Here is a 14,202-nt window from a genome sequence, read left to right as displayed (position 1 = left end):
TTTTTTTTTTTAAAAATAAGACATCCTTTTATTGTTGTGCTAACGGACATAATTAATAATTGTGTTTTATATTATATAATATTAGTGGAGAGACATAATTCATACCTCTATCAAATTCAACTAAAAATGAAAATGAAAAGAAGTTAGAAGTTAAAAAAAAACTAACAACATCAAAATAGTGGATAATTATTAAAAAATAATAAAAATTTAAAAACTAATAAAAAATAAAATAATTTAGTGAAATGTGTATAACAAATGAAAATATTTCCTTTATTATCATTATTACTAAGATTATCGGTAAGGTATAGACAAATATAGATATAGATAAACATGACAATGAAATCGGTATTCGTTATCGTGATTTTAATGGAGATTACTCAAATTGACCGGGTATGGATATGAGTTTGGGGATTATCCGACTTTTTTAATTGGGGTTGGAGTAAAAAATGTACCTATTCTATATCCGTCATGAAGGTGAAATTATTAAAATTTTATTAATTACTGGTTAACTTTTTTTTTTTTTTTTATAATTTTTACATTATTTAAGATTTTTTTCTTGATGATATGTGTAGACAAATGCCTACAAATATAAGTAGTTAAAAATAATCGTGCAAGAATCAAATTTTTTTTTAATTAGATTTGCAATATAATTTTTAATTTTTTTTTTCACAAATCTAAACCCAAAAAAATACTTGATAAGCAACGAGCATGGATGGGATAACAATATGTTGGGAGTCCGGTGACAGGGAGGCCCCCAACGGTTGCCATGTCCAGATACAGATTTATTTATTTATTAGGGTAATTAGGGTATAAGTAATTTAAGAAACAGGGGACCAAAGCTCCTACTCACTCTTACATTGATCCGCCGCTGCCAGCTCCTTCTCCTTCGAGAGCAGCGAAGATGGTGGTTAAACAGGGTTCGATTCCGGACTTTGAGGCGCTGCGAGAGCTGTTCAAGCATCACATAGAGTCCTTTGATTACATGGCCGATGCTGGATTGGAAACCATGCTCAGACACATCAAACCCATCGAAGTTTTCGACGATTTCACTTCCACAAAGCTTAGAAATATCCTTTTATTTTAATGACAAAACTTCCACATGCAGGATTTGAGTTTAATTGGAGTTGTATAGTTGTTGTTGATGGAATTGGTGTTTGTTCACTTAACTTGGTTCTTACTTTGGTTGGATAATCCGGTGCTGTATCCGCCGCAGAAGGAGCGGATTTCGAGGACAATGCGGGAGGCTTTACTTCCGTTTGAAGTTAGTTTCAGTTTCAACATTTCATGCTTTATACTGTGCCTAAATTTGTTGGTTTTTTAATTCAGTGATTGATTCAGTTGGTGTTTTTTTTGAGCAGTGCAGACAGGCAAAGATTTCTTATGCAGGGAAGATTACTATAGATGTTTGCTTTCAATATAATGATGGGCCTATTATTAGAGAAAATATAAATTTTGGGCAGTTTCCCATAATGCTGCAGGTTTGTTGCTTTGTATTTAAATTTGTTCCCAAAGATGAAAGAGCGGCATAAGTTTCCCACTAAACTTGCTATTTGTTTTGCATTTTTATCCTCCAGCATTTCAAGCTTTATTTTAAACATGACTGCACGAGTCTAAATTCTTTGTAATATTAGCATGTTTTCCCTTTAATAAACTTGAGTGTGTTTGAGTTGAATTTTACATTATCTGTTTCATATGCTTCTGTAAGCATAACTAGTTGTTTCTTATGTAGAAATCCCAGTGTGTTTCTACATAAATTTTGACTTGCCTAGTTTATTACTTGTTAGCTTGACAAACACATACAACTTGTGCATGTGTATGTAACAATTTATTTTTTTGAATGCTATTGTGCTCTGAATCATACTATTATTGCCAGAAAATTAGCTTTTAATCATCGAACTCCATAGTTATGTTGAATGTTTTATCTTTCACATGTACTGATGCAGTCAAAGTTATGCAACTTGAGAGGTGCTGATCCCCAGAAGCTTGTGTCCTACAGGGAAGAAGCATCGGAAATGGGTGGGTAGGTAGTTAAACCCTGCTTGTGTAATATATGTGTGTGCGTGTGCGGGCTTGGTCCTTCATGTAGTATAAGAGCTTCTTTGACTCAGGAGTTCATTTTATTATAATATATTATATTATGTTGATGGTCTGCTTTTTTTCCTCTCTTTTACCTCAGCCTTCCTTAGTTTCTGACTTATGAGTAAATGCTAATTAAAAATTGAATAATTGTGCAAACACATCTTTATTCTTCACAACTTAAACTTTAACTTGAAAATGCTGTTAATAAATAGAAATGGATTACATTATTCTATAGACTACAGTCAGTAAATCAATGACTAATCATCATAGCACTTCTGTTGGGAAGCTTGATATAAGAACTTATATTTTGCATATAACCATTATTCAATTTCCTTGTTCCATTGCTTTCCTTAATTTGTTTCAAGATTGTTTGCTGATATTTGGTTTATCAAACACCTTTTCTTTTCAGTTACTTCATCTTGAATGGTCTTGAGAGAGTTATCCGACTGTTAATTTTGCCAAAACGGAATCATGTAAGCAATCTTTTTGCCTTATGTGCTTACATTGCAGCAAGTAAGCCAAAGCAGTTGTATACCTAGTTTCTCCATAAGGTTAATCATAGATTTCTCAAGCCCTTGTCATGGCTTATTAATTCGTTTTCTTGTTCCTTAAATGTTGTAGCCAATGAGTATGGTGCGGAATTCATTTAGTGACCGACGGGAAGGATATACAGATAAAGCAATTGTAATAAGGTTTGTGTTATCTGCAGTTAGTGCTATTTCAAATGATTAAATTATCATGAATGGTAATATCTTGGATGTTTGCATCTATAAGGCTTATTTAGATTCCATGAATTAAAATGGTTAGACGTTTAGACTCTTTAGAATTACTTGAAATGTTTGAGTATGAAAATATGCACACAAAAAGGATCCTCAACCTTAGTTTGCTGAGATGTATATATATATATATATATATATATATATATGTATATGAATTGACAGATAGTACAAAAAATAGTTCATGATGAAGGCTACTGCCTAGCCTATGGTGACAGATTACAGGACAGCTTCTAAGAGCTTCTATAACAATCTATAAAAACACTACAAGCTTCTACAACAAGCTAGAAATATAAATTGTGTGCTCCAAGCTTGGAACATATAAAGTGGATCCGAGGACCTCTCAAGAACTTGGTCAAGATGTTTGCAAGCTGGTTGTTGGAGTTAATAAATTCAGTATCGATTTCTTTGGACTGTAGTTTTTCCCGAACAAAATGGCAATCAATCTCTATATGTTTAGTTCTCTCATGAAATACATGATTACAAGCAATGTGAAGGGCAGCTGATTATCACAGTACAACTTCATTTGTTGAACATCACAAAATTTTAATTCTTGAAGAAGTTGTTTAATCCACACCAATTCACAAGTAACAAGAGCCATAGCTCTATATTCTGCTTTTGTTCTTAATCAGGCAATAACACTTTGTTTCTTGCTTTTTCAAGAGACAATATCTCCCCGAAAGGATACACAATATCTAGTGGTGGATCGCCTATCTATGGGACAAACTGCCCAATCCGCATCACAATACCCACAAATTTGGGTATTTTCGTTATCTTTATACAATAGTCCCTTTCCTGGAGTCCTTTTGATGTATCTAAGAATGTGAATCGCAACATTCCAGAGGTCAATGTGAGGATCCTGCATAAATTGACTGACAACTTCGACTACAAAGGATAGATCGAGACTTGTAATTGTGACATAAATGAGTTTCCCAACCAGTCTTCTATACCTCTTTGGATCTGGAAACGGTTCACCTTGATATGAGATAAACCTATAAACCTCTGATTTGGGTCCATAGGACTATCAATAGGCCTACAATTAGTCATACCTGTCTCTTCCAAAATGTCCAAAGCATATTTTCTCTGTGAAATGACAATACCTTCCTTTGATTGAGCTACTTCAATACCAAGGAAGTACTTTAGGCAGCCAAGGTCTTTCGTATGAAAATGACTGAATAAGTGTTGCTTTAATTGGGAAATTTTGGCATCATCATTCCATGTAATAACAATGTCATCAACATAGACAATTAGATAAACACACTTCCCGGGAGAAGTATACAATAAAAAACAAAGCGATCTGCTTCACTCCGCTTCATTCCAAAATTTTGAACAATATGGCTAAATTTCCCAAACCAAGCACGTGGTGATTGTTTGAGTCCATAGAGAGATCAATGCAATTTATACACCAAACCAGACTCCCCTCAGCAACAAAACCAGGAGGTTGCTCCATATAGATTTCATCCTCTAAATCACCATGAAGAAAGACATTTGTTATGTCTAATTGATAAAGAGGCCAATGGCGAATAGCTGCCATAGCTAGGAAGACTCGAACCGTTGTGATCTTGGCCACAGGAGAGAAGCTGTCACAGTAATCAAGGCCATAAATCTGAGTGTAGCCTTTGGCAACCAACCGAGTCTCAAGTCGATCAACCTCACCATTAGGCATGACTTTAACAACATAAACCCCTCTGCAGCCAACTGTCTTCTTCGTAGGAGGAAAAGGAACCAATTTCCACGTGCCACTATTCTTAAGAGCCTGCATTTCAACAATCATGGCTTGTTGCCAACTAGGATGATCAAGTGCCTCTTGAACATTTTTAGGAATAATAATAGAAGACAAGGAAGAGATGAAAGAGAAATATAAAGTAGATATGTGATGATTACTCAAAAAATTGTAAATAGGGTGAGAATTTCGAGTATATCGAATACCTTTCCTAATAGCAATGAGCCAATTGGAACTTGGTTTACTAGGATGTGATATGGAGGAAGGATCCATTGTATGGAGAGCTGATGGCAAAGGACATGAACTAGGAGAACCTGTAGGTATTGAACAACTAGCTCCTTGTGTCGTGTGTGGAGAAGGAGAGGCACTATCAGTTGAACTACGAATAGGAGACTGAGGCTGATGTCCTTCTTGGTCAGAAGGGTCTTGGGTAGGAAGTATCATAGGACCAAAAGATGGAGTAGGTAGAACTTGCTGTATGGAACTAGGATCCTGCATGGAGGATGAGAAAAAAGGAGTTTCTTCAAAGAAAGTAACATCAGCAGACATGTAACACTTTTTAGTTTGTGAAGAGTATCATTTGTAACCTTTTTGCAGGCAAGAATATCCTAAAAAGACACACTTAATAGCCTTTGCAGAAAGTTTTTCTTATCCTGGTGAGATATTATGAACAAAACATGTACAATCAAAAACTTTAGGGGTAACATGATACAATGGTTCATGTGTTTTTTTTTTTTTTGGAAGGCCAAGATAATTTATATTATAGAATAAAAGTACCAGAGGTACTACATATTACAAATAGGATCCTGAAAGATCAGGAGATATAACACCCTACACGAATGAAAATCCTAATAACAGAAGCTTTAACTAAAAGCTGTAGACATATTTGAAGACCAACAATAATAAGGAATCTGGAAGTTCCTTTCCCACCCCCTCAGCCAGGTCCATAATAGGAATTTTGTTGTTAAGGGAAGAATAAGGCATCATGTTTATTAAAAAACAGACAGTCAAAACTGCATCTCCCCAATGATGTATTGGAACATTGGTATTAAGCATCAGGGAGCGTGCAATCTCAACTAAATGTCGATTCTTTCTTTTTGCTATTCCATTTTGTTGTGGGGTGTGTGGACATGTAGATTGATGCAGAATACCCTGTGAGGAAAAAAACGAAGAAAGTTCAGCAGAAAAATATTCTTTCGCATTGTCACTTCTAAATTTTTTAATTGTTTTGCCAAATTGGTTCTTAATCTCATTAAAGAAGGACTTGAAGATGGACAAAAGTTCAAATCTCTCTTTCATTAGGTAAACCCAAGTACATAGAGTCTTCATTGATAAAGGTTACAAAATATCTGAAAACAAAAGATGTTACTTGGCTTGGTCCCTAAATATCTGAATGAATGGTAGAGAAAACTGAGTTACATCTTTTTTCAGTTTGTCTAGGGAAAGAGGATCTAACATTTTTACTTAATTGGCACAACTCACATTCTAACTTTTGAAGTTGCTTGAGACTAGGAACCACGATCTTCAATTTTGCCAAACTAGGGTGACCTAAACGGTCATGCAAAAGTTTTGGAGAAGAGGATGCAAAACAGGGCACAAATGAGTTGGCTTCGAGATAATAAAGGCCTCGTGATTCATGTCCAACGCCAATTAGATGGCCCATACCACGTTCCTATATGACAAAGGAATCAACATCAAAAGTTACTGAACAATTTAAGGAGCGAGTCGATTGGTTCAGAGAAATTAAGTTATAAGGATAATTTGGAATGTACAAAACAAAATTTAATTTTAAGGAAGAAGAAAGGGGAACTTGACCAATTCATTGAGAGACAACTTTGGACCCAGTTGCTAAAGTAACAAGATAAGGAAATTTAGGTGGAAAGATAGATGAGAACAAAGAGTTATTACCAGAAATATGATCAGAGGCACCTGAGTCAATTATCCATGGATTTTGGCCTTCCACAAATTGAGAAATACAAGCTCTTGAGACACTTGGCCCTGAAGAAGATTGGGCTTGACTGATGGATTTCAGTCTTAGGTAGTCTTGATACTCCTCATCAGAAAATTTGGATTCCGATTTTTCAGATTTGGCGACATGTGCTACGTTGTTAGGATAACTATGCTACGCATAGCACTTTTCTTGAGTATGACCAGGCTTTTTGCAATATGTACATTGAGTACGTCCACCTCTACTATCACGTCCTTTATTTCCACAACCTCCTCTTCTATGAGATGCTACCACGACTGATGTTTCAGCAGGTGCGGCTGAAGTTTCAGTGGCTACAACTGAGTTTTCACCTCTCACCATGGTAGGAACACAAAGAAGCCTAGTTACTAGGTTGTCCATTGAAGGAACTTGCTCACCCGCTAGAATTTGGTCACGCAAATGATCAAAATTTGAGTGGAGTCCGCAAAATCACCACCATGAACAGCTTATTGAGTCTTCATTTCATTTCATCCACATAGTCATGTATTAGGAACTTCATTAATTCAACAGTAGCTTTGGCTTTGGCAATGTGTGAGGTCATATCGTGGTTAGTTTGTTTGAGAGAAAATGCATGGTTTGTTGAATCAAATAAACTCTGGATGTCATTAGCTAAAGTATCTTGAACATTTTTCTAGAAGGAACAAGAAGTCTCGAGGGATTTGAGTATTTCCAACACATCAGGTTCTACTAATTTCCATAAAACAATGCACAGTTGGAAGTCAAGTGTCTTCCACTGATTTCTGCTCTCGGCTGGAATTTCACTAGTTTCTATCTCCAAATGATCATATTGCCCTTGACCAAGGAACCATAACTCAACCGAGGCAGACCAAGATAGATAATTTTTTCAGTTGAGTTTTTGAGTAGTAATAATGGGAGTTTCAGAGAGAGGAGCAGGAGTAGAAGTGAGAGTGTAATTTGTAGATGTCATTTTGAGAAATAAAGGGCAAGTATCCAATAACAGACGCGAGCACAAAACCCGAGGAAACAGATATAGGCCAAGGGATGGAAGTGTGCAAAATGAAGGAAATGGAAAGCACAACCTTATGGCTTTGCCATTGATTTTGATGTTTTAATGGAAGATAAGGAAGGTGTTGGTGTTTTCTTTTTGGTTAGAAGGTGAAAGGAAATGTTTTAATCGAAGATAAGAATGGTGTTCGGTTATATGGTGAAAGGAAAGGTTTTGAAGAGGAAGTACATGTTTTGTTCAACTTACTATGGAGAAAGAATCGTTTACTATTTCTTTCAGCTTCTTGAGAGTGATTTTGGAGAATAATTATTTCTGTCAATTAATGCTCGACCCAACATGCTATAATTTTTGGTAAAATAGAAGTGTAAGGAAAGAGATGTGCTGAATTCTGGTGGCTAAATGGTATTGAAGAATTAGGAGATGAGAGTATTAAAGTAACAAAACTGAATCTGATTATGATTCTAGGGATGAAATACACTTTTGGATTGATTTCTCTTAATTTATTCCCGTGATTATGAATGTATCGATAAGAAGTTTGTGTTTTGCTTCTTAATTTTGTCATTGGAAAAGCTTGCATCTCACTCTATTATTTTGTTATTTGCATGTGATTCAAGAGAATGGTGTTGTATGGGTTTTATACAGAACAGTTTTGTAAAAGTTTTGTGATAAACAGTTTTTTATGGGTGTCATAAACATTTAATTTGTATATCCTGTTAGTGGTTCAGAGAAAGATTAGAGCATATTCTGAAAACAGAAAAATGGTTTCATTCTGAAGTGTATCTGTACAACTGTTTGATATTTATACTGAGGTTAGTTATAACAGCTCTGACTAACCCAAGGCTTAAGACAGTTGTCAGTTGACAGTTGTCAAACTGACTTAATTAGACTAACTAATACCTGAGAGATTATAATAGACTGATCTCAATACAACATTCACACATATCTCAAAATAGTGTTAATGTTTATACCTTGAAAAAGTGAACAATATATGTGCATTAACAAATGGTTAGATTTTATTCATTTATAAATTTAGAAGTTAAAAGATGATTATCAATTAATTTCTATAAAATTTGATTCATTCTCTTTCCCTTGTTCCTCACTTCCTCTCTCATTTCTTCCAATGGGTTGCTTTTCTTTTATAAAAAATTGGGCAAATTGCAATTTAGGATATGCCAGTTGATATATTTCTAATTTAGTATGATTAACCAAAGAGTGGTTAGCATCTTTCAAAGATAGTGATTCTGTCTGATTAACCAAATACCATTCTTTTGGTTTACTCATCCTAAATTGGAAATATTTTCAGCTAGATATTTTATTTGTGATTCCGTCTGAAAAAATTACCTTCTATAATTATATTAATATTGATATCTGATGCTTGTTATCTGGTATGCACAGAATTAGATGCCCAATGCATTCTATTTTGCATTTGCCTGATTAAATGATAACGGAATAAATAATTGAAACTGATGATGAGTGGAGTGCTAAACTGTTAGGGTATTGAATATCCCTAACAGCAGAGAAAACAAGAGAAACAGAAAATAGAAGAATATACGGAAAATACTGGGAGCAAACTGAATTTATTCAAGAAGGAAACCTTCTTCCAAGGGAAAACCCTTTACAATTTCTAATTCTTCTCCCCCCTTCCTCTAATGAGAATACTCTTATTTATAATATCCTAATCCAACTAATTGATAAAGATAGAATAATAAAGATAAAGATAGAATAATAAAGATTAGATGATAGAATAATAAAGATAAAGATAGAATAATAAAGATAGATGGCCCTAAAGATTAAACTAATAACTAATTCGATCCTATCTCCCGTGTAGGGGCTTTCTTCCTTCTAGAATAGACCCTCCAGATAACTGGTCTATCTTGAGATCTAACAATACTCCCCTCCAAAGAATGAACCTTGTCCTCAAGGTTAAATTCAGGAAATAGATTCTGAATCACATCCACATTCTCCCAAGTTGCCTCTTCCTCTGATTTGCCATGCCAACGAATCAAAACTTGACGTTCGACTTCATGCTGTTTTTGAACTTCTCTGATCTTCAAAATTTGAACTGGAAAGTATAGTTCAGCCTGATGTTCCAAGTCAGGGGGTAATTCTCCTTGTGCTTGATGATTTCCGAGGGCTCTTTTCAATTGTGAAACATGGAACACTGGGTGTATTCGTGCCTCTGAAGGAAGCTGTAATTGAAAAGCTACTGCCCCAACCTGTCTAACTACCAAATACGGACCGTAGAACCTAGCTGTTAATTTGGGATGCAATCGCGGAGGCATTGATCCTTGGCGATGTGGTCTGATTTTTAGATAAACCCAATCTCCAACGTTGATATCGTGAGGGCGCCTGTGATTGTTTGCATGTTTCACCATGAGACTCTGTGCTCTTTCCAAATGATGCTTCAACTGCTTCAAAGCTTCATCTCTATCCATCAAGTCTTGTGCCACGGCCTCCACCAAGGTCTCCCCGGGTATGAACCTGGTTATGGTTGGAGGAGGTCTGCCATAAACAATCTCGAATGGAGTGCTCTGGGCAGCAGTGTGGAAACTGGTGTTATACCAATATTCTGCCCACGGAATGAAATCGACCCATGTCTTTGGTTGCTCAGAGCTAAAGCACCGTAGGTAAGTTTCAACCGTGCGATTCAACACCTCCGTTTGTCCGTCTGTTTCCGGATGGTAAGCTGTGCTCATCTTCAATTTAGTTCCTTGCAATTTGAAAAGCTCCTGCCAGAAATTACTTAAGAAGGTCGGGTCTCTATCACTCACAATGGAAATAGGAATGCCGTGTAGTCTAACCACTTCCTTTGTGAATACTTCTGCAATGGAGCGGGCTGAGTATGGATGTTTAATCAAAATGAAGTGTCCATACTTGCTGAGTCTGTCAATCACCACCAAAAGTGCGTCATATCCCTTTGACTTCGGGAGTCCCACAATGAAATCCATGCTAATCTCCTCCCAAACAGCATTAGGGATCGGTAAGGGTTGCAACAAACCCATTGGTGATGATGCCTGGTATTTGCTGTGTTGACAGGTGTGACAGGCTGCCACAAAATCTGTTACTGACTTTTTCATTCCTAGCCAAAAAATGGATTGAGCTAACCTTCGATGAGTTTTGAAGATGCCTGAATGACCCCCAGTTGGGGTGGTATGGAATTCTTGTAAGAGTTTTGGAATCCACACCGAGGTAGAGGACAACACCAACCCCCCTTTATAGTGCAGCTTACCATTTTCTATAGTGTAAGAAGGGTGAGAGTCAGGATCTTGTTGCAGCTCCTCTATAATCTTTTTCAATACGGGGTCGGCCTGAACCTCCACATCAATCTGTTGGGTATCCTGCCAAAAGGGCCGAGACAAAACCCTCAGCTCTTTCTCCTCATGCGATCTTGATAATGCATCGGCAGCCTTATTTGTAGCCCCCATCTTGTATACAATGTCGAAATCATATCCCAATAATTTTGCCATCCAATTCTGTTGATTTGGAGTGGTTATCCGTTGTTCCAGCAAGTACTTCAAGCTTTTTTGGTCAGTGAATACAGTGAAACGTCTTCCCAATAGGTAAGGCCTCCAATGCTGGATTGCTAAGACCAAAGCCATTAACTCCTTCTCGTACACAGATTTACTTAAAACTGAAGTAGCTAACCCTTTGCTGAAATATGCAACTGGACGTTTCCCTTGTGTTAACACAGCTCCTATCCCTGTTCCGCAAGCATCACATTCAATGGAAAAAGGTTCCTTAAAGTCTGGTAAAGTCAAAATTGGAGAGTGGGTTAATGCGTCCTTAAGTGCATTAAAGGACTCAGTTGCCGCTGCACTCCAATTAAAAGCTCCTTTCTTCAACAAATCAGTGAGTGGTTTAGCAATCTTCCCATAATCTTTCACAAATTTCCTGTAGCAACCAGTTAAGCCCAAAAATCCCCTCAAAGCTTTAATGGATTTCGGTATAGGCCAATGAAGGACTGCATCTACTTTTTTTGGATCCATAGAGACTCCCTCTCTCGAAATCAGATGCCCTAAATAATCGATGGTGGTCCTGCCCAAACTGCATTTCTTGCTGTTTGCAAAGAAATTATGATGAAAGAGAGTGTGTAGGACCTCACTCAAGTGCTGTAGATGGCTCTCCCAATCGCTGCTATAGACTAAGATGTCATCAAAGAAGACCAACACAAATTTCCGTAGAAAGGGCTGCAACACAGAATTCATAGCTCGTTGGAAAGTGGCAGGGGCGTTGGTGAGGCCAAAAGGAATCACAAGGGACTCATAATGACCTTGATGAGTCCGAAAGGCTGTTTTGGGAACGTCTTCTTCACTCATTCGAATTTGGTGATAGCCCGACTTCAAATCGATTTTGGAAAAGTATGCAGCCCCAAATAGTTCGTCTAGTAATTCTTCGATCACAGGAATGAGAAACTTGTCCGGAATTGTCGCTTTATTCAGTGCTCTATAGTCAATACAGAACCGCCAACTGCCATCTTTCTTTTTTGCTAAAATTACCGGGCTAGAATACGGGCTATTACTGGGCCGGATTATGCCTTCCTGTAACATTTCTGCAACCTGTTTCTCGATCTCATTCTTCTGTAAGTGTGGATATCGATAAGGACGGACATTTATAGGACCCGTCCCATCTTTGAGGACAATCTTGTGATCTACAAGTCTGTTTGGAGGTAAGCCTATGGGTTTGGAAAAAACCGCTTGAAAACGCTCTGTCACATGTTGTAATTGGGTCAACTGAAGATGGTCAAGTTTTTGCTCCTCACCTTGAGTTGCTCCCTCTTGATCTCGGAGCAAGTCTGAATAGAAAAGTATCATGGTAGCAGCCTCAACATCTGAAGCCCTCCCAAAGACCTTCGCTGAAAATCCCTTCTTCTGCATGTTATAGTCTCCCTTGATTTGGGTGGGTGACCCTTGATAGCGAAAAGACATGGTAAGAGTCTTCCAATTGTGTTGTACCTCACCTAATGAAAAGCCAACCAGGTCATCCCGAGGATGACATCCACACCACCAAGATCAAACAAGAAAAAGTCTCCAGTGTAAACATAACCCTGCATCTTTAGGATCACATTCTGGCAATATCCCTGAGATTCCTGTCGGTGTCCATTTCCCAGCTGAACACCAAAACTTCTAGTAGGTTGAATCGGCCAGTTCATCCTTGAGATTAGGTCCCTTGCTACAAAGTTGTGACTAGCGCCACTATCAATCAGAATGGTAACCCCAACACCAGCCATTTCTCCCCATAGTTTCATGGTTTTTGGAGGCGTAATGTTCCTCTGGACCAGTTGAGATAATTCCATCCATTGGCAGTGGTATTGATCCCCCACTACATCATTGGTCTCCTCTGGTTCCTGTTTGTCATTCTCTTCTATGTTGTCGCCTTCGTCCTCCCCAAGGATAGTGATCTGCAGACTTCCTTCTGGACACTTATGTCCAAAACCAAAGGCCAAACCACATCTAAAATAGCGGCCCTCCTCTTTTCGTTTTAAAAATTCAGCGTATGGCAATTGTCTAGCTCCCTTGTTTCTTGAAAAGGTGTCAGCACTGCCGGAATGCGGGTTATTTGATCCACACGAAGAAACCCCTTTTGGAGCTGTCATGATGTTCCGTGCTCCAGTAGTAGTTGGGCGTGCCTGGGATGCGCTATAATTGCCTGCTGTATTGGCTGCTGAACTCGCTGGGTTGCTAATCACGACGCTTCCCTTATGTTGAAAACGCGGAGGAAAAAAAACCCTTTGAGAAGGAGGCTGACCACGAGCAAGGCGGAGTTCTTCATCCACATCTCTTGCAATTTCCATGGCACGCAAGACCTCTGTCGACCGGAAAGATCGCACCCTACATCGAATCTCCGGCTGGAGACCGCCCAAGAAGTATCCCAGCATCTGTTCTTCTGATGGATCAGGGATTTGAGCCACCAAAATTTCGAATTCCCTCAAATAAATGTCCACGGACTCCTCCTGTTTGAGAGTTTTTAAACGCTCAAAAACATTGCCCTTACTACCTTCACCAAAACGCTGAAGCATGAGTGGGGTTAAAGATTGCCAAGAAAGAGATGGATTGCGTTTTCGAATGAAACGATACCAGTGTACCGCCTCCCCTTCCATGCTAATGAATGCCAATCGAATCTTCTCTTCTTCTTTCACTTGATGTACTTCGAAAAAAATTTCAGCTCTAGCTATCCAAGACAGAGGATCTGTTCCATCGAAGACCGGTAGTTCCACCTTCTTGGTCCAAAAGCGTGGTTCAAAAACCACCTCAGATTCGGTATTGCTCTCCGACTTAGTATCGGAGGGGTCTTTCTGTAGTCGTTCCAGCTACTGCAGTACGTGATTCATGATGCCTTCTACCCTCTGGATGCTGCCTCTGAGATCAGCTATGTCTTCTCCATGGGTCATCAAGGTGCGGTCTAAGGTGTCTAGCCGTGAATCCATCTGGAATGGTAGAGGAAAGAGCAGGTCGGACCAATTGTTAGGGTATTGAATATCCCTAACAGCAGAGAAAACAAGAGAAACAGAAAATAGAAGAATATACGGAAAATACTGGGAGCAAACTGAATTTATTCAAGAAGGAAACCTTCTTCCAAGGGAAAACCCTTTACAATTTCTAATTCTTCTCCCCCCTTCCTCTAATGAGAATACTCTTATTTATAATATCCTAATCCAACTAATTGATAAAGA

At 38.0% G+C, this 14,202-nt stretch overlaps 1 protein-coding gene across 2 annotated transcripts in view; it reads left to right on the top strand.

Moving 5' to 3' along the window:
- Positions 1–730: 730 nt before the first annotated feature.
- Positions 731–14,202, top strand: part of LOC100814083 (DNA-directed RNA polymerase I subunit 2) — a 29,391-nt gene continuing 15,919 nt past the window's right edge. The window contains exons 1-6 of one of the 2 annotated variants that reach the window (XM_003550043.5): positions 731–1,067; positions 1,179–1,261; positions 1,359–1,478; positions 1,944–2,020; positions 2,489–2,552; positions 2,701–2,771. In XM_003550043.5, the coding sequence (XP_003550091.1) occupies positions 902–1,067; positions 1,179–1,261; positions 1,359–1,478; positions 1,944–2,020; positions 2,489–2,552; positions 2,701–2,771 (581 nt within the window). In that variant the 5' untranslated portion in view covers positions 731–901. Of the gene's footprint in view, positions 1,068–1,178; positions 1,262–1,358; positions 1,479–1,943; positions 2,021–2,488; positions 2,553–2,700; positions 2,772–14,202 lie in introns of those variants that run through there. The other variant, XM_006600956.4, reaches the window with a different exon arrangement.

Source organism: Glycine max, chromosome 17, assembly GCF_000004515.6.
Source record: "Glycine max cultivar Williams 82 chromosome 17, Glycine_max_v4.0, whole genome shotgun sequence".
Lineage (NCBI taxonomy): Eukaryota > Viridiplantae > Streptophyta > Magnoliopsida > Fabales > Fabaceae > Glycine > Glycine max.
Note: the sequence above shows the minus strand (reverse complement) of the source record. Positions and strands in the feature narration are given on the sequence as shown.